The 21,117-nt window shown below is 43.6% G+C and overlaps 2 protein-coding genes across 7 annotated transcripts in view; one reads left to right on the top strand and one right to left on the bottom strand.

The window, feature by feature from the left end:
* mterf3 (mitochondrial transcription termination factor 3) overlaps positions 1-21,117 on the top strand; it is a 133,303-nt gene that overhangs the window by 42,057 nt on the left and 70,129 nt on the right. For 4 of the 6 annotated variants that reach the window (XM_070894542.1, XM_070894478.1, XM_070894514.1 and 1 more), the window contains one exon: positions 9,438-9,599. The gene's annotated coding sequence lies outside the window, so the exon portion shown is untranslated. Of the gene's footprint in view, positions 1-2,987; positions 3,166-9,437; positions 9,600-21,117 lie in introns of all 6 variants that reach the window. The other 2 variants (XM_070894504.1, XM_070894524.1) reach the window with 2 other exon arrangements.
* Positions 1-21,117, bottom strand: part of LOC139276452 (phosphatidylserine synthase 1-like) — a 57,136-nt gene that overhangs the window by 18,510 nt on the left and 17,509 nt on the right. Inside the window, exons 7-8 of the mRNA XM_070894463.1 lie at positions 19,485-19,626; positions 11,330-11,442 (exon numbers count right to left, since the gene is read on the bottom strand). Coding sequence (XP_070750564.1) covers positions 11,330-11,442; positions 19,485-19,626 — 255 coding nt within the window. The remainder of the gene's footprint in view (positions 1-11,329; positions 11,443-19,484; positions 19,627-21,117) is intronic.

Genomic DNA, 21,117 nt, shown 5'->3' with positions numbered 1-21,117 from the left:
CAGGATATTCATGCCAAATCTGGAGATGGATCACCACATCAGTTACAGACCAGGAGCACTTGAGGGTACAGAGCTGGGAACCAAGTGCATGTTGAGGGGAGGGATGATGGGTGTCAAAGGCAGAAGGGAGCTGGTAAGTAATTTGCAGTGTGTGGTCCAGTGGGGACAAGAGGCACATAAGTCAGAAGAGAGGGTGGGTTAAGAGAAGATTCAGTAAAAGTTGGAAGTCATTGAGGACGAGGAGTTGTTCAGTGCAAAAGCCGCAGGAGAATAGGGAAATCTCTGCTTGGGGAGGAAATTAAGGTGGGAGCTGTGCAAGAGGGCGAGATGTTCAAATGAGCATAATATTTCAGAAGAGAAGGGGGAAAGAGTATGAGATATGACTTAGCAATGCCCCTCCAATCAACACATTTCAGTCTCCTCAGTAAGCAGAATATCAACACATGGATCAAAGCTTTTGGACTTAATTTGTTTACTACTTAAAGCGCAATGAAGCCCAAGAATTAGCCTAATATTTCAGCGCACATGATAATATTCCTATGCGTGCAACTCAAGTGACAGAGAGTTAGCCAGCACCTCTCCAGACAGAGATTTAGAATTAGACAAACTATGTTTGGATTTGCCTATACGCAAACCGTTCAGTCTACTAATGCCACTTTCAGTATCAAATTAAGAACTTAAGACATAAGAAATAGGAGCAGGAGTAGAGCCTACTGCCCCTCGTGCCTGCTCCGCCATTCAATATCATGGCTGATCATCGACCTCGACTCCTTTCCTGCCCGATCTCCATTTCCCTCGATTCCCCTAGACTCCAAAACTCCATCTATCTCAGCCTTGAATATATTCAGACTCAGCATCCACAGCTCTCTGGGGTAGAGAATTCCAAAGATTTACAACCCTCTGAGTGAAGAAATTCCTCCTCATTGCTGTCTTAAATGGCCTATCTTTTATCCCGAGACCATGCCCCCCTAGTTCTAGACACTCCAGCCAGGGGAAACAACCTCTCAGCATCGATCCGGTCAATCCCCTTAAGTTGAACTTGTTATAAAGTGCTGGAGAGTCTACCCAGACATCGAGCCAACCATCCCCAAGGAGCAAGAGGGCTTCCGGAGCGGCCGTAACTGCTGCGACCAAGTGGTAGCTTTAACAACGCACATCGAAGCAGGCTTCTAGTGTCAACTCAAGACTGCCGTCAACGGTGCACGACATGGAAGCATAGAGTGCTTTTCAAACTCTCCACCATTTTACCCTGCAGAACAACGATCCATCTTCTCAACTCTGTTTAGCAACCGACTCTTCAGTGTGTACTCTGGCACCCAGATGAGCAGATGTAGGACATTGAACAATGGACTCTCACAGGGTTCCGTCCTGGCACTCATGTTGTTCAACGTTTACACCAGCGATCTGCCTGAAACAGAGTCCCACAAGTTCATACAGGCTGATGACATTGCCACGGCCACACCAAACACAAATCTATCCACCACCGAAGAGACCCTGACCAATGATTTAGAGGATGGAGGCCTAATTCTGCCGATGGCGACTCCGGCTAAATCCGCAAAAGACTGTCACCTCGACATTCCACCTCAACACCCATCAAGCAAACCAAGCTTTGAAAGTCTCATTTTGTGGCGCAGAGGTAAACCATGCCAAAAAAACCCTCCTATTGAGGAATCACACTTGATCACACACGGTCATAGAGACAAGATCTCTAGAACCTTGGGAAGAAACAAAAGAGTAGGGTCAACTTGATCCAGAAACCTGCTGGATCCACATGGGGAGCAGACGCTCAAACCTCTGTATGGCAGCACTCGCCCTGGTGTACAGTACAGCGGGGTTTTACAGCGTGGAGGCCCCAACCTACGTGAGAACACCAGCAGCAGGTCCCCAAGAATGAGCAGTGCTCAGCCAGTTGCAAGGCAAATATAAAAGTCTGGGTACTCACTGAGCTCGGTGGCTGCCGGTCTTAGAGTCCATATGGTTTCACATTTGACTTTCAACCAGCTGCACAGGTTCTACGCTTGGGTAACCCAGCAGCACCAGCACAGGTCTAACACAATCTAAAACAAGAACTAGAGACTTGCAGCAACGGTACAGCACTTGGTATCCTGAAACTTTTTGACATGGGTTCTCAATGCATTTTGACAATTATTTTCATAAAGCAACAACAATGAGCGCATTCAAGGATAATTGGTCTTATTGTTAATCCAGAGGAAGCTCTAATGACTCTCTTCAGGTGAATCACACCAAATGCATTGACAGTAAATCTTGAATGAAATATACCTTTTCTAAAATGATGCCTCATGCTGCATTGTTCTCTCTCTCTCTCTTGTTCTCTCAAAAACGTTATCAAAGAGGTGGGCTTGATGGAGGAGAGCTGGAGGTTTAGGGAGGGAATTCCAGAGCATAGGTCTAGGTGACTAATGGTGGGGTAGAGAGAGGGGGAGATGTGTAAGGCGCCAGAGTCTCAGGAATGGAGAGTTTGTGGGGGGGGGGGGGGGGATTACAGGGATGGAGGAGATTACAGAGATAGGGAAAACGTGAAGGCCATAGAGAGATTTAAATACAAGAAGAAGAATTTTAAATCTGTGGTGCTGGGTTTGAAGGGTTAGCAAAGACAAAGACAGAGATGAAGTCTGAATGGGATAGAATATGGGTAGCAGAGTTTTGGATCAGTTGAAGTTTACAATGATGGAGGTTGAGTGCCTGGTTGGAAAGCAGTGGAATTATCATTTGAAGGCACGGATGAGAGTTTCAGCGGTATAGCGACTGAGGTGGGGTCAGAGGCGAGCAGTGTCAGAGATGGAGAGGATATGGGATTGGAAGTTCAGCTCAGGGTTGGATAGGACACAGAGGTTGCAAACAGTCTGATTCAGCCCGAGACTGTGGCTGGGGAGGGGACTGGGCCTTGGGACAGGGTCCCAAGGCCAGGTTTCAATCTTCCCAATGTTTAGGAAATCACAACTCATCTATAAATGTATGTTGAACAGGCAGTTTGACAAGAGGCATTGGAGGGAATCGAGAAAAATGGTGGAGAGCTGTGCGTTCAGTGTATACGTGGCAGCTTGAATGCTGTGACTATGCTCAGATCGGTAAAGGTGAGGACGGTCCCACCAAGCTGGACAACAGAGGGCAGGCTTTGGAAGAGGATGGTGTGGTTGACTTGAGGTAGGAAACTCTTGTTTAACGATTGATCAGCACTACAAAAATCTGACAGCCCAGCACAAATCACTGTTGCTGTCCGTTTGTGTCTCACAAATGGAAATGCACAATTTGTGACATCACTTCGTCCTCTCTGAAGAAATGGTAGAACCAACATGGCACTCGCATGAGCTGACCCCCACCATGTTATTCTTATCATAACTCACCAGCATTACAATTCGCTGAACCTTTTGGTGTCAGATGACTATTGTACAGCAAAGCAACAGTCCACTCCAACAATTGCACTTACTTTTCGCATATCAAATTTAGTCATACCAACAGACTGTATTGTGAATTATTTATGTAGATATGGCTGAAGCCTACATGAAAACCAACGTACACAAAAATATACTTTATTGATCATGATCATGGCATTTCTGGTGGCAGTAGTCTGTGGCTCAGGTAAAGAATGATGTGTTCCTCCACTTGGTCATTTACCCAAGTTAGCACGACTCTAATGTGCACAATGATCCTCCTCAACCGCCTTCTCCTTGTGGCTGAGGAGCTTCTCCCAGAGTCACAGTGCGGATTCCGTCCACTACGGGGTACAATGGACATGATCTTCATGGCGCGACAACTGCAAGAGAAATGCAGGGAACATGGCCTTCTTTGACCTCACAAAAGCCTTTGAATGAATGGCAGAATCATCACCAGCTGCCATGGGAAAGAGAACATAAGGGCAGAGGGTTTGTAAAAAAAAAAAGACAGGGTAAAAAAAAATATGGGTAGAGGTTATGGTGACACTGTTAACAGCGAGGGACTAGGGAGCATCCTCCTCCATTTCGGCTGCCCCCAAATGTTTGTCACCATCCTCCGCCCGCTCCACGATGACGTGCAGGCCGTAATCCTGACCAACGGATCCACCACAGACCCAAACCACATCCGGACCGGGGTCAAGCATGGATGAGTCATCGCACCAACCCTCTTCTCGATCTTCCTTGCTGCAATGCTCCATCTCACGCTCAACAAGCTTCCCGCTGGAGTGGAACTAAAGTATAGAACCAGTGGGAACCTGCTGAACCTTCGTCGCCTCCAGGCTAGATCCAAGGCCATCCAATCCTCCGTCATCGAGCTACAGTATGCGGATGACGCTTGCGTCTGCGTACAGAGGCTGAACTCCAAGCCATCATCAACATCTTCACCGAGGCATACGAAAGCATGCGCTTTACATCACAGGCAGTCCCTTGGAATTGAGGAAGACTTGCTTCCACTCTTAAAAATGAGTCCTTAGGTGGTTGAACAGCCCAATACGAGAACCACAGACTCCGTCACAGGTGGGACAGATAGTTGTTGAGAGAAAGGGTGGGTGGGACAGGTTTGCCACACGCTCTTTCCGCTGCCTACGCTTGATTTCTGCATGCTCTCGGCAATGAGACTCGAGGTGCTCGGCGCCCTCCCAGATGCACTTCCTCCACTTAGGGCGGTCTTTGGCCAGGGACTCCCAGGTGTCAGTGGGGATGTTGCACTTTTTCAGGGAGGCTTTCAGGGTGTCCCATTAGCATTTCCTCTGCCCCCTTTTGGCTTGTTTTCTGTGAAGGAGTTCAGAGTAGAGCGCTTGCTTTGGGAGTCTTGTGTCTGGCATGAGAACGATGTGGCCTGCCCAGCGGAACTGATCAAGTGTGGTCAGTGCTTCAATGCTGGGGATGTTGGCCTGGTCGAGGACACTAATGTTGGTGGCAAACTTTTGGGGAGAAGCCGAAATGGAGGAGGATGCTCCATAGTCCCTCGCAGCTAACAATGTCACCATGAGCTTGGTGACAGTTGAGGGCCTGGCCTTCAAACACACTTTTCCTCAGACGGCTGAAGGCTGTACTGGCACACTGGAGGCGGTGTTGGATCTCACCGTTAATGACTGCTCTTGTTGATAAGAGGCTCCCGAGGTATGGGAAATGGTCAATGTTGTCCAGGGCCACGCCGTGGATCTTGATGACTGGGGGGGCAGTGCTGTGCGGCGAGGACAGGCTGGTGGAGGACCTTTGTCTTACGGATGTTTAGCATAAGGCCCATGCTTTCGTACGCCTCAGTAAATATGTCGACTTTGTCCTGGAGTTCAGCCTCTGTGCGCAGACGCAGGCGTCGTCTGCGTACTGTAGCTCGACGACAGATGTTGGGGTGGTCTTGGACCTGGCCTGGCGACGGCAAAGATTGAACAGGTTCCCACTGGTTCTGTATTTTAGTTACACTCCAGCGGGGAGCTTGTTGACTGTGAGGTGGAGCATGGCAGCGAGGGAGATTGAGAAGAGGGTTGGGGCTATGACACAGCCCTGCTGACCCTGGTCCAGACATGGATTGGGACTGTAATGGATCCATTGGTAAGGATCACGGCCTGCATGTCGTCATGGAGCAGGTGGAGGATGGTGATGAACTTTTGGGGGCATCCGAAACGGAGGGGGGCACTCCATAGACCCTCGCAGTTGCGTCAAAGGCCTTTGTAAGGTTAAAGGAGGCTATAAATAAGGAGGCTGGTGCTGTTCCCTGCATTTTTCCTGTAGCTGTCGCCCTGCAAAAATCATGTCCGTTGTGCCCCGTATGGAATGAAATCCGCACTCATTCCGGGAGGAGCACCTCGGCCACAGGGAGAAAACAGATGAGGAGGACTCTAGCGACGACTTTTCCAGTGGCTGATAACAGGGAGATTCCTCTGTAGTTGCCTTACACGAAATATCCGTAAGACAAAGGTCCTCTACCAACCTGACCCCGCCACACAGTACTGCCCCTTGGTCATCAAAATCCACTGGCGGTCTTGGACAACGTGGACCACTTTCCATACCTCGGGAGCGGGCAGACATCAGCAAGGGCAGACATAGACGACGAGGTCCAACACCACCTCCAATGCGCCAGCGCAGCCTTCGGTCACCCAAGGCCTCAAATCTGGCACCAAGCTTAGGGTCTTACAGGGCTGTAGTGATACCCGCCCTCCTCTATGGCTCAGAGATGTGTACCATTTACAGTAGATACCACAAATTGCTGGAGAAAAACTACCAACGATGTCTCCGCAAGATCCTGCAAATCCCCTGCGAGGACAGACGCACCAACGTCAGTATTCTTGATCAGGCCAACATCCCCATCATCGAAGCACTGACCACACTCGACCAGCTCCGTTGGGTGGGCCACACCATCCGCATGCCCGGCACAAGACTCCCAAAGCAAGCACTCTACTCGGAACTCCTGCACGGCAAGCGATCCCCAGGTAGGCAGAGGAAACATTTCAATGACACCCTCAAAGCCTCCTTGATAAAGTGCAACATCCCCACCGACACATGGAAAACCCTGGCCAAAGACCGCCCTAAGTGGAGGAAGAGCATCCAGGAGGGCGCTCGTCGTCGAGAGCATGCAGAAAACAAGCACAAGCAGCGGAAGGAGCGTGTGGCAAACCAGACTCCCCACCCACCCTTTCCTTCAACCACTGTCTATCCCATCTGTGACAGAGACTAATTCCCTTATTGGGCTGTAGTCACCTGAGAACTCACTTTTATAGAGTGGAAGCAAGTCTTCCTCGATTTCGAGGGACTGCCTATGATGATGATGATGAATGTGCACGGTAAGTTCTTGGGCGTAATCAAGACTGGCTGAAACAGGATTTCCACATAAAAATTCCTTCATCTTTTTAAAACGCATCCTCATGCATGTAAAATGTCAATTCAAAACCAGTATTCCTAGGCAAATAAATTTTAACTGCAAACCAAGTGGAAACCACTTAACGCAGACTGCTTACTTTGTCATGAAATCAATCAATCAGATCAAGGTAAAGCATAACCCAAGCAAATTACCTCAACTAGATGGAGTTCACTAAACCATCGTTAATTTGTTAAAATTTAGGTCAGCTATGAAACACACTTTTTGTTCTCCTGTACTCTAGTGTGAAAGTTCAAAGGGTACAAGAAAGAGGTATATCTCAGGTGGCACCGTTCTTCTTGTATCATTGTAATGCAGCTCACATGAAAGTACTTTTGTAGAGCTCCTTGGCCATTACAAATCCCGCATACAAGTGTGGCAGTACGAATGCTGACCATGTTAAGTCTCATCAGTAGAGCTAATGAAGTCTTATTTTTGTACCCAAGGAAGGGAGCAACAGTTAAAAGTGCAATTATAGTGCCAAGTCTTGCAGTGGTTCCTGCATACCTCTCCTGAGGTGGACTAGCAGTCCCATCTGGCAATTCTTGTCCTTTCCGGATAGCTAGGTTGTGCAACATGCAGCACACCACAATGAACTCAGCGATCTGCTCAGGTGGTATTGTAGGTTGCCTCCCGAGTGGTCCAGGCATCAGAAGCGCTGCTTCAGCACTCCAATTAACTGACAATATTGTGTGTGGCTATATGGCTTTCATTGTAGCACTTCTTGGCTTCTGTTGGAGCCTTTTGCGGAGGGGGGGGGTGGGATCATGAGTCAGCTGGCAAGGCCATATCCTTTATCCCCCAACATCCAGCCGTGACCTTGTGGCTGACTCTTAAAACAGGCCAGAGACAGTACTCTCACGCAAGATGTGCACAACATGGATGCTCCTTGGAAAATTTGCATTTACTGCCATGATTATTTGCTTGCAGTCGACAACGAGTTGCACATTCAGGGAGTGAAATCCCTTTCGGTTCTGGTACACCTCTGCATCCTGTAAAGATGCTCGCAGGGTGATGTGCGCAGTCTATTGCTCCCTGCACCTTGGGGGAGTTTGCTATTCTTGAGAATCCCAAAGCCCTCTTACTCGGTGCCTTCCTGGTCATAGGAAATTTTATAAAGTCCATCCTGAGTGCGTAAAGGGCTTCAGTCACCTGTCGAATGCAGCAATGTGTGGCATGCTGAGAGATGCAGCAAATGTCACCAGCTGAGGTCTGAAAGGAGCCCGATGCATAGGAGGAAAATACCGAAGGAAAGTGACCTTAACCTCAACGGACAGTGTGGTTCTGATGGTGTTGGTAGGCTGCAGAGCTCCCTTAATTAGCTGGCATATCTCACTGATGACCTCCTTTCAGAAACGCAGCCTTCTAACGCACGTTATCGGACAAGTCCAGGTATGATCAATTATCTCTGTAAATGCATTGGGTGCAAGGTCTCCTCCTACTCAGCAGTCTGCCATTTCTTTGGGCACATAATGCTCTTCAAATGAACCTTCTCCCATCTCTATTCTGCAGCATGCAAGTAGTCATCAATACTGGTTGAGAAATTACAGGCCTCATCACTATAAATGCCCTAATCTGTCTTCAAAATTCTTAAATTATCCTCAACAAACAAAATATAAACTCGAAATTGACCACAATGTGATTAGATGATTGGCAAGATTCTAAAATGCCCTTAAAAATCACTCATGAATTACTTCAATACTCCCATTAACTTGAAGCAGCCTATTATTAAACTTCCGCCAATTTGCAAAATGGAGTCTATACTGCCAGATTAAGGTCAGGTGAGTGCAGCTTTTCTTGAGCGTCTTTTTGGGCGGGCGATCACTTGGACGATATATGGGCGAAATGCCAAAAGTAGCACTCGGCGATAATCTGAGTGGTATTTGGGAGTTAGTTTCCATTATAAACAGTATTCTGGGCATTGTACGACTGATGACGTCAGATTTTATTTTAGTTTATTTTATTGTTTTAAATGGGCGGGCGGTTCAGCTCATTCCTGTATGCTGAAACTTTCGCCGGCGATAAATGGCCGATAATCAGGTGGTAGTTTCCATTTATCATCAAAAATGGGTGGTAAATTGAATCTCAGGCGATTATATGGGTGCTAAATGGGCAGATATATACCAAGGTCTAGCCCATGATCCGTAGTTCATAGCCTAAAATACAGTAATGATAAAGCATTTATTTTTCCACTATTCAAAGCTTACAAGATCACAAGAGAATTCAGGTCATGCCCAGGAAGCTATGTACAGTAATAGGAGTTTTTGTTTTATCCTGGCCAATACTAGAATACTAATTATGCAGTTTGTAGGAAGCAAAAGCTCAATAACAGGAATGGACATTGACATTGAACACAGGAGAAAATATCTAATGAACCCCATTAAAAACATAACAAGGGCATTAAATAGAAAAGCAAGGAACTGATGGTGAATCTGTATATTCGTTAGGGCACAGGAGGATTACTGTGTGTGGTTGAGTAGCTCTCCTGAAAGGATAATGGAGTAATGGAAAAAGTACACTGGGATGCTATCAGATTCACAAAACTTCCTTTTTTGATCCTTAGGTCCACCCTGCTCTTTACTTGCATCAGTTTTATGTCCCTCTCTTCTGCTTCCCTGCTCTAGGTTTTAGCCTATTCTCTCCATGTCAAACCTCAGATCCTGAAGCCTCCCTACTCCAAGATCCACCAGCACGAGTGTTGCAGTGGTTCCTATCAATGCTCGTACTAGTCAGGACCACAGGTCCAAATCCACCACGACATCAGCAGAATACCATCTGACCCAAAGGTAAGAACATAAGAAATAGGAGGAGTAGGCCATATGGCCCCTCGAGCCTGCTCCGCCATTTAATACGATCATGGCTGATCTGATCATGGACTCAGGTCCACTTCCCTGCCCACTCCCCATAACCCCTTAATCCCTTATTGGTTAAGAAGCTGTCTATCTTTATCTTAAATTTATTCAAAGTCCCTGCTTCCACAGCTCTCTGAGGCAGCGAATTCCACAAAAGAAATTCCTCCTCATCTGTTTTAAATGGGTGGCCCCTTATTCTAAGATTATGCCCCTAGTTCTAGTGTCCCCTATCAGTAGAAACATCCTCTCTGCATCCACCCTGTCAAGCCCCCTCATAATCTTATACATTTCGATAAGATCACCTCTCATTCTTCTGAATTTCAATGAGTAGAGGCCCAACCTACTCAACCTTTCCTCTTAAGTCAAACCCCTCATCTCCAGAATCAACCAAGGTGAACCTTCTCTGAACTGCCTCCAAAGCAAGTACATTCTTTTGTAAATATGGAAACCAAACCTGTATGTAGTATTCCAGGTGTGGCCTCACCAATATCCTGTATAAAAGTGTAGCAAGACTTCCCTGCTTTTATACTCCATCCCCTTTGCGAAAAAGGCCAAGATACCATTGGCCTTCCTGATCAGTTGCTGTACCTGTATACTAACTTTTTGTTTCACATGCACAAGTACCCCCAGCTCTCACTGAACTGCAGCACTTTGCAATTTTTTAATTTAAATAACTTGCTCTTTGATTTTTTTTTTGCCAAAGTGCATGACCTCACACTTTCCAACATTATACTCCATCTGCCAAATTTTTGCCCACTCACTTAGCCTGGCTATGTCCTTTTGCAGATTTGTTCTGTCCTCACACATTTAACTCCCAATTTTGCATCGTCAGCAAACTTGGCTACATTACACTCTGTCCCTTCTTCCAAGTCATTAATATAGATTGTAAATAGTTGGGGTCCCACCACTGATCCCTGCGGCACCCCACTTGTTACTGATTGCCAACCCGAGAATGACCCATTTATCCCGACTCTCTGTTTTCGGTTAGTTAGCCAATCCTCTATCCATGCTAATATATTACCCCTAACCCCATGAACTTTTATCTTGTGCAGTAACCTTTTATGTGACATCTTGTCAAATGGCTTCTTGTCAAATACATAGAAAATAGGTGCAGGAGTAGGCCATTCGGCCCTTCGAGCCTGCACCACCATTCAATGAGTTCATGGCTGAACATACAACTTCAGTATCCCATTCCTGCTTTCTCACCATACCCCTTGATCCCCCTAGTATCCACTGGTTCCCCTTTATCTACCCTGTTTGTTACATCCTCAAAGAATTCCAGCAAATGTGTCAAACATGACTTCCCCATCATAAATCTATGCTGACTGCCTGACCGAATTATGCTTTTCCAAATGTCCTGCTACTGTTTCTTTAATAATGGACTCCAACATTTTCCCAACCACAACTCGTCTGTAGTTTCCTGCTTTTTGTCTGCCTCCTTTTTTTTTAAAATAGGGCTACAAGGTCCAAACTCTAGATCCATCATTCCTTGTTAGGCCAGAACCTGGTGTCATTTTCTCTCTCCCAGCCAGGCTCCAATCCTGTCATCCACTCTCAGCCCAGCCCCAATCCTTCCCAACGAGAAAATTTTAATTTTTATGCATGAGCAATACCTCAGGAGATCAACAGGTAGGTTTAAAAAAAATGTAATAAAGCTGGTTTACCTTACAGTTGGAGCCGTAATCACACCAATGAAGAGAATTCTACCATAACTCAGCATGTGGCTTGCTTGAAACACAAAGATGTGTTTTAAGAAAAAGGTATTCAGTTCAGTCAACTAAATAAAGAACAGAAAAAATACAGGTTTAGCCTTTTTGAATATTGTGAAAATGCAAAAGATTTCAGTGTTGTGTGGAGACTTTAAAACAGAAATATATTCGAATGACTTTCACAAGCCACTCCTTACAGACCAAATTACATAACTTGCTAAAATATTGAACTATAGTATTCAAGGCTTTCAAATGAAAATTGGTATTTATACAAGTTTTGCTGGATACACAAGAAGCACGACAACATGAAATCAGTATGTATTGACTTATAAACTGAAATCGTTAACATGTTGAAAAAAAAAGTACAGAATTAATTACTAAAGCAGTTTAAATATTCGCCTTTATCTTTTAAAACCAGTGATCATTGATTACAGGACCAATAAAACTGCATGTTGCTGGCGGAAATGTAAATCATTCATCAGCTCTGCTTTTAATTCATCACACATAAAAAATTTAAATAAACAGTGAAACTTGAGACCACATCATTCAGATAGCACAGAATTATGATACAAACAGTCTGTCCCAGTATTGTACATGGGAAATTAAATATGCTGCAGAGAGGGTTGCCATCCTTGGGATGTAGAGACTTTCCACATGAATATAGTAACTAAAGTACACGAAACATTCAATATAAAAATACTCTCTTTCTTCTCCCTCCCACACCCCCAATTTAAAATTCAATTTAAATTAACTCCTACATGCCAAAAGATACTTCAATTATCAGTTCATCACCCCACCAGTGCAAGTCTCCACATTCAGCAGATGTTAGTCACAATTTCCATAGTGAGCTCATACTTTGCAGTCCTAAGCATTGATCAGGTGTCCAAGGTAGCAAATGTCAGCAGAGTGCTCAGCTAATTATAATGCAGAAGAAGTGATTTTTAAACTACTGCAGGTTAGGCCCCACCAAAAAGATTTTAATAGCTCTCGTACCACTATAGCTATAGAAGTCTGCAAAAAAAAAAAAATTATTTGGCTTTCACAGTCATCATACTTCTACACCCCTATTTATCTCTCCTTCACTTGTTTTTTTTCCTCTCTCTTCCCCTTCACTTGTTTCACTCGCTCTCCCACTGTGATCCTCCTCCTTTACTTTTGTTTTCTCCCTTTCCTTGCTCATCTTTCCCCACTTCCTACAGCATTGATACTGCAACGTGGGGAGAAACAGTCAAGAAACAGCACGAGTGGGACTTTCAGTTTCAGGAGCAATGGGAACGAGCTAGCAGGCAACAATATGTTACAGCACTTAGAAAGGAAAAGGAGGTTATGGCAATGAGGTGATAATAAGAGATGATTGATTGGTCAACAATGGTTTTTTGAGGAGCCGGAGATGACAGCAATTTTGAAGTGGAGAGAGAAATGGTGCCCAAGCAAAGGTAGCTATTAATGTCAGCTAGCATGGGTTCCCAGGGTGTTGGCTGAGTGGAGTTGGCCAAGAATATAGAAAATATACAGGCTGGCTTAGAGAGGAAATGGAGTGATACAAGTTTATAGCTACCATTCAATGGAAAGAGACTAGACTATAGGTCACAAAATAGACCAACCAAATTACTTGCACGGGTTGAAAGGTTGTTGTTTTCTCATTCCTATTCTTCTCTGTTCTACTATGTAATAGGACTAGGTTTATAAAGAATATTGACTGATAATCTGAGATAAGTGACATATGTGATTTATGATACAGTCAGAGCTAAGCAGTTCTACAACTAATGGATCAGAACAAAGTTCTTTCACGCCACCAAAGCCACGTGAAAATGGTAATGGATAACTAGGCAACTAACAGAAGAAGGGCAGTCCACGAAACTAGCGGCTTAAATCTCAAAGCAAAGTATGAGGGGCAAGTTGGCTAAAGTAGATTGGGAATTTAGATTAAAAGATAAGCAATGGCAAACATTTAAAGAATTCATAATTCGCAATTAATATACATTCCCTTAAGGAATAAAACCCCAAGGGAATAGTGGTCTAACCATGGCCAACAAGGTACGTTAAAGATAGTATTTGATTAAAGAGGCTTATAATGTTGCTAAAAAGGGTAGCAAGATTGAGACTTGGAAGGATTTTAAGAATTCAGTAAAGGATGACCAAGAAATTGATAGAGAAAAGAGATCAGTAGAGCAAACTGATGAGACATAAAAACAGATTGTAAAAGCTTCTATTAGGTATGTAATAAAAGATAAGCAAAGGTAAATGTGGGTCCCTGAAGAGGAAAATCAGAGACATTAATGTACCCGCCTTCACGGTAGAAGACACAAAAATGCTATATTATAGTTAAGGGGATAGATACCGTTCTCTGCAGCCGAGAATGTGAGTTCCGAAGGCTGTGTTGCCTGCCCGGTGCCAAGGTTAAGGACATCTCCTCGGGCTGGAGAGGAACTTGGAGTGGGAGAGGAAAGATCCAGTTGTCGTGGTCCACGTGGGTACAAACGACATAGGTAGGACAAAGAAAGAGGTTCTGCTGAGGGAGTATGAGCAGCTAAGGGCTAAATTAAAAAGCAGAACCACAAATAATCTCTAGATTACTACCCGAGCCACAAGCAAATTTGCATAGGGTAAATAAGATCAGAGAGCTGAATGCGTGGCTCAAAGATTGGTGTGGGAGAAACAGGTTTCAATTCATGGGGTACTGGCACCAGTATTGGGACAGGAAGGAGCTGTTCCGTCGGGACAGGCTTCACGTGAACCAGGTGGGACCAGTGTCCTGGCAAATCGAATAACTAGGGCTGTAGATAGGGCTTTAAACTAAATAGTTGGTTTGGGGGGGGGGGGGGGGGAAGGGGGTGGGTATCCGGAAATTTAAAAAGAGAAAGAAGAATGCAAAAGTGCAGGGCATCAATAGGGGTAATGATAACCAGTGTGTGACAGGAAGGGACCGAGCGTATACACACACGACAAAATTAAAAGCTCTATATCTGAACGCACGCAAAATTCATAAGATAGATTAGTTGACAGCCCAAGTATAAATAAATGAATATGATCTGATTGCCATTACAGAGACGAGGTTGCAAGGTGACCAAGGATGGGAATGGAATATTCAGGGTATTTGTCATTTCGTAAGGATAGGCAGAAAGGAAAAGGAGGTGGGGTAGCTCTGTTAATAAGAGACGAGATCAGTGTAGTGATGAGAAATGATATTGGCTCAGAAGATCAAGATATAGTATCAGTTTGGGTGATAAGAAATAATAATGGTAAGAAGTTACCGGCGGGAGTGGGCTACAGGCCCCCAAACAGTAGCCACACTGTAGGACAGAGTATAAATCAAGAAATAATAGAGGCTTGTAAGAAAGGTACAGCAATAATCATGGGCGATTTTAATCTTCATATTGATTGGACATATCAAATTGGCAAAGGTAGTCCGGAGGAAGAGTTCATAGAGTGTATACAGGATGGTTTCTTGGAACAATATGTTGTGGAACCAAACAAGGAACAGACTATTTTAGATCTGGTAACGTGTAATGAGTCTGGATTAATTAATGATCTCGTAGTGAAGAGTGGTCATAGCATGTTAGAATTTCAAATTCAGTTTGAGGGTGAGAAAGCTAGGTCTCAAAATAGTGTCCACTATTTCAAAAGGTATGAAGACAGAGTTGGTTAAAGTGAACTAGGAAAATATATTAAAAGGGTAATACTGTAAAAAAGCAGTGACAAACATTTAAGGAGATATTTTGTAACTCTCAGCAAAGATATATTCCAGTGAGAAATAAAGACTCTAAAAGAAGGAACCATCCATGGTAACTAAGGACGTAAAGGATGGAATCAAATTGAAAACAAAGGCATACAATGTTGCAAAGAACAGTGGAAGGCCAGAGGATTGGGAAATTTTTAGAAACCAGCAAAGGACGACTATTAAATATGATAGAGAGAAACGATAGCTTAGGAGAGTAAACTTGCAAGAAATATAAAAAGACAGTAAGAGCTTCTACAGGTATATAAAAAAGAAGCAAGTAGCTAAAGTAAACATCGGTCCCTTAGAGGATGAGACTAGGGAATTAATAATGGGAAACAGGGAAATGGCAGAGACTTTGAACAAATATCTTATCGGTCTTCACGGTAGAAGACACTAAAAGCATCCCAATAATTGATAATCAAGGAGCTATTTTGGGGGGGGGGGGGGGGAGTGGAAGAGAGAAGAAACTTAAAACCATCACTATCACTAGAGAAAAAGTACTCAGCAAGCTAATAGAACTAAAGGTGGAGCCGATGGCCTGCATCCAAAGGTGTTAAAAGAGGTGGCTGCAGAGACAATGGATGCATTGGTTGTAATCTACCAAAATTTCCTTGATTCTGGAAAACTGCAAATGTAACACCCCTATTTAAGAAAGGAGGGAGACAGAAAGCAGGAAACTATAGCCCAGTTAGCCCAACATCGGTCATTGGGAAAATGCTGGAATCTATCATTAATGAAGTAGTCGCGGGACATTTAGAAAATCATAATGCAGTCAAGCAGTCAGCATGGTTTTATGAAAGGGAATCATGTTTGACAAATTTTCTAGAGTTCTTTGAGGATATAACGAGCAGGGTGAATAAAGGGGAACCATTAGGTATCGTGTATTTCGATTTAAAGTAAGCATTCGATAAGGTGCCACATAAAAAGGTTACTGCACAAGATAACAGCTCATGGGGTGGGGGGTAATCTATTAGCATGGATAGAGGATTGGCTAATTAACAAAGCAGAGAGTCGGGATAATTGGGTCATTTTCAGGTTGGCAAACTGTAACTAGTGGGGTGCCAGAGGGATCAGTGCTGGGGCCTCAACTATTTACAATCTATATTAATGACTTGGATGAAGGGACCAAGTGTAATGTAGCTAAATTTGTTGTGGATACAAAGATAGATGGAAAAGTAAGTTGCGAGGAGGACGCAAAGAATTTACAAAAGGGATAGAGATAGGCTAAGTGAGTGAGCAAAAATTTGGCAGATGGAGTATAGTGTGGAGAAAATATGAGGTTATCCACTTTGATAGGAAAAATAAAAAAGCAAATTATTATTTAAATGGGGAGACAATACAAAATGCTGTGGTAGAGGGGGCTCTGGGGGTTCTTGTACATGAAACACAAAAAGTTAGCTTTCAGGTACATCATCATCATAGGCAGTCCCTCGGAATCGAGGAAGATTTGCTTCCACTCTTAGAATGAGTCCTTAGGTGGCTGAACAGTCCAATGCAAGAGCCACAGTCCCTGCCACAGATGGGACAGACAGTTGTCTGGGGTGAACGAGGGTGGGCCAGGTTTGCTGCATGTTCCTTCCGCAGCCTGCGCTTGTCTTCCGCATGCACTCACCGACGAGTCTCAAGGCGCTTGCAGGTACAGCAAGTAATTCGGAAGTCAAATGGAATGCTGGCCTTAATTGCAAGGGGGATAGAATATAAAAGGAAGGAAGTCCTGCCACAACTGTTTGTAAGACCACACCTGGAGTACTGTGTATAGTTTTGGTCCCCTTATTTAAAGGAAGGATACACGTGCATTGGAGGCAGTTCAGAGAAGGTTCATGAGGTTGATTCTTGAGATGAAGGGGTTGTCATATGAAGAATGGTTGAGCAGGTTGGTTCTATACTCATTGGAATTTAGAAGGCAGGAGGTGATTTTATTGAAACGTACAAGATTCTGAGGGGGCTTGACCGGGTAGACGCAGAGAGGATGTTTCCCCTTGTGGGGGAATCTAGAACTAGGGGGCACAGTTTCAGAATAAGGGGTCGCCCATTTAAAACGGGAATGCGGAGGAATTTCTTCTCTTAGAGGGTTGCGAATCTTTGGAATTCTCTACCTCAGAAAGCTGTGGAGGCTGGGTCATTGAATATATTTAAGGTAGAGATACAGATTTTTGAAAGATAAGGGAGTCAAGGGTTATGGGGAGCGGGCAGGGAAGTGGAGTTAAGGCCAGGATCAGATCAGCCATAATCTTATTTATTGGCAGAGCAGGCTAGAGGGGCCAAATGGCCCACTCCTGCTCTTATTTCTTATGTTCTTATGTTGATGTAAATCATTCCGGAAATCGTGGGAAACCAATGTTCTAGAGAGAGTGAGCAACTTAAAAGAAATTAGTATTAGTAAAGAAATAGTACCGGAGAAATGAATGGGACAAAAATCGCCAAATTCCCAGGACCCGGTGGCCTACATCCAAGGGTTTTAAAAGAGGTGGCTACAGATCGTGGTTTTAGAACAGACTGTTCTAAAACCTGGATTGAAAGGCAGCAAATGTAACCTCACTATTCAAGAAAGGAGAGGGAAAACAAGGAACTATAGGCCAGTTAACCTGTTATCTGTAGTAGGGAAAATACTAGAATCTATTATTAAGGACATGGTAACAGGGCACATAGAAAATAATAATAGGATTGGGTAGAGTCAACACTGATTTATGAAAGGGAAATCATGTTTTACAAATCGGTTAGGGAGCTTTTTGAGGTTATAACTAGCAGGGTAGATAAGGGGGAACCAATGAGTGCGGTGTATTTGGATTTTCAAAAAGAATTTAAGCTTCCACACAAGGTTATTATACAAAATTAGGGCTCATAGGATTGAGGATTGGGTAACGGACAGAAAACTGAGTAAGAATTTGGTTATAACTAGTGGGATACTGCAAGGATCAGTGCTTGGGCCTCCGCTATTTACAATCTATATCAATGACTTAGATGAGGGGACTGAGTGTAATGTATCCAAGTTTGCTGACAATATAAAGTTAGGTGGAAAAGTAAGCTGTGAGGAGGACGCAAAGAGGCTGCACAGAGATATAGACAGGGCAAGTAAGTGGGCAAGAACATGGCAGATGTGGAGAAGTGAGAAGTTATTCACTTCGGTAGCAAAAATGGAACAGCAGAATATTTTTTAAATGGCGAGATTGGGAAATGCTGGTCTTCAGAAGGACCAGAGTGTTCTCGTGCACGAATCACAGAAAGTTAACATGCAGGTACAGCAAGCAATTAGGAAAACAAAATGGTATGTTAGCCTTTATAATAAGAGTACAAGAGTAAAAAAAGTCACTGCAATTATATAGGGCCTTGGTTAGACACACCTGAAGTACTGTGTACAGTTTTGGTCTCCTTACCCAAGGAAGACCTAGAGGAAATGCAACAAAGGTTCACTAGACTGATTCCTGGGATGAGGGCTTTATCCTATGAGGAGAGATTGAGGAGACTAGGCCCATAATTCCTTAAAAATTGGAAGAATGAGGGGTGATCTCATTGAAACATAAAATTCTTCAGGGTCTTGACAGGGTAGATGCTGGGAGGATGGTTCCCCTGGCTGAGGAGTCTAGAACTAGGGGTTGCAGTCTCAGAAAGGGGTCAGCCATTTAGGAGTAAGATGAGGAGAAATATCTTCACAAAGGGGTGTGAATGCTCTACTCCAGAAAGCTGTGGATGCTCAACCATTGAGTATAATCAAGACAACGGTCAATAGTAACAATAGTAAGGGAATCAAGAGATATGGGGATAGAGCAGGAAAGTGGGGTTGAGGTAGATCATCAGCCATGATCTTACTGAATGGTGGAGCAGGCTCGAAGGGCCAAATGGCCTACTCCTATTCCTTATGTTTCTTTCTTATGAACGTTTCCATCTTCTGCCATAGTAGAGTCCAACATGTGTGAGGCACCAACAATGGAGAAAATGCAAATTGTTGATTATAAATTCAAGCCATTCAATATGTATTGCAGACGTTATCCGAGTTACAGCTACCATCCTACTTGTGCTCTGCTGCTAACATCGTTGCATTCACCTCACTCTCTCCACTCACCAGTGTGGGACTCTTCTGCCATAGCACAACAATACTAAAGCATCAGTCGTGCCTGAGTGTAACCTAGCTAGCAACGTAACCGAGGACATCAAATTATAAAGTGATTTCAGAAATGCTGTCTTGTAACTCGGAGACTTTCAACTTTAATGGTAACAGAGCAGCTGCCCTTTATACACACGAAAGGAAAATCTAGCGGGGTGTATAATGGGAGGCTGATCAGCTACCGCTCATTTTACAAACCTGAAGTTGAAAGTTCCACCCAATAAGTCATGGAGAAGCAGTTTTATCAGAATGAGCACTCATACATGCGTTCTAGGTTTGTTTTTTACCTGCCAAATAATTAAGAAGAGGTAAATTCCAGCCACCCTTTGAAAGGAAGATTTTGGATCAAACCAGCGGACGTATGTCCAGCTGGCTGGAGTAAACTGCAACACGGCTCGTTTCAGCTTTCCACTCGTGGTATGAATTGCCCTGGCAAAGACACATTTTATTAGTGTACATGTACCACAAATAGAAAGCCCCTCCATCCGCCACAACAAAAATGCATTGTGACTTACTGGAAATCATTTTAAATAGCATCTTATTATTTGTTGCAATAGCTTTAATACTGTAATGTGACAACTCGCAGGAAAGTAAATTTAGGGGGATGATCTAGGCAATAACGATCACAACATAATAAGCTTTAAGATACAGATTGAGAAGGACATAAGACAAGACCAAAGTAATAAATTGGAAAAAAGCTGATTTTGAGGGGATGAGAAAGGAACCAGAAAATAAACTGGAAAAATTTACTGATAAAGAACTAGGGCTGCAGTGGAAAACATTTAAAATGGTGATAAAGAGAGAGTCCAGGAGAAATATATCGCACTAAAAAACACGAACAAACTAGTCAGCATGAATGAAAAGGTTGAATAAACAAATATGGGCAAAGTTGAAAGAAAAGAAAAGGCATACAGTAAGTACATGAGTAACAAAGGAGAGGATAACCAAAGGGACTAGGAAAACATTAGGAAAAAAGTAAAAAAACAACAATTAGGAAGGCAAAGAGAAACTACAAAATTAAATAATCAAGAAATATAAAGAAATAGTAAAGTATTCTACAAACAAAAAAAATAAAAATTCAGGAGGGATAGAACCACTAAAGATACAAAGCATAAACTCACAGGTAATGACAGCGAAATGAGAAATATTAAATAATTACTTTGCCTTGGTATTTACCAGGGAATGTAACATGGCGGACATGAGATTAGAAGAGATAAAAAACTATATATTTTTAAAAATGTTATTCATTTACAGGATGTGGTCATCGCCGGCAAGGCCAGCATTTAATACCCATCCCTAATTGCCCTCAAGAAGGCCATCTTTTTAAATACCACGGAGTGCTTGCTAGGCCATTTTAGAGGGTAGTTAAGAGTCAAATACATTACTGTGGGTCTGGAGTCGCAAAAAGGCCAGACCAGGCAAGGACGGCAGATTTCCTTCCCTAAAGGACACGAGTGAGAAAGATGGGTATTTAACCACAATCTAATATAGTTTCATGGTAGCTTTTTTTTTTAATTCCAGATTTTATTTACGTAAGAAATAGGAGCAGGAGTAGGCCATTTGACGCCCCCGTGAGCCTGCTCCGCCATTTAATATCATGGCTGATCTGATTATGGACTCAGTTCCACTTTCCTGCCCACTCCCCATAACCTTTTATTTACTTATGGCTCAAAAATCCATCTCTGCCTTAAATATATTCAGTGACCCAGCCTCCACAGCTCTCTGGAACAGAGAATTCCACAGATTTAATTATTTAAAATTTAAATGCCCTAGCTGCCATGGTGGAATTTGAACTCATATCTCTGGATCATGAGTTCAAGCCACTGGATTTCTAGTCCAGTGTCATAACCACTGTGCTACTGTACCCCATATACAAAGACACAAGATAGAAAGGGAGGAGATAATTGACAGACTTGTAAT

This window comes from Pristiophorus japonicus, chromosome 1 (genome assembly GCF_044704955.1).
Source record: "Pristiophorus japonicus isolate sPriJap1 chromosome 1, sPriJap1.hap1, whole genome shotgun sequence".
NCBI classification, from domain to species: domain Eukaryota; kingdom Metazoa; phylum Chordata; class Chondrichthyes; family Pristiophoridae; genus Pristiophorus; species Pristiophorus japonicus.
Note: the sequence above shows the minus strand (reverse complement) of the source record. Positions and strands in the feature narration are given on the sequence as shown.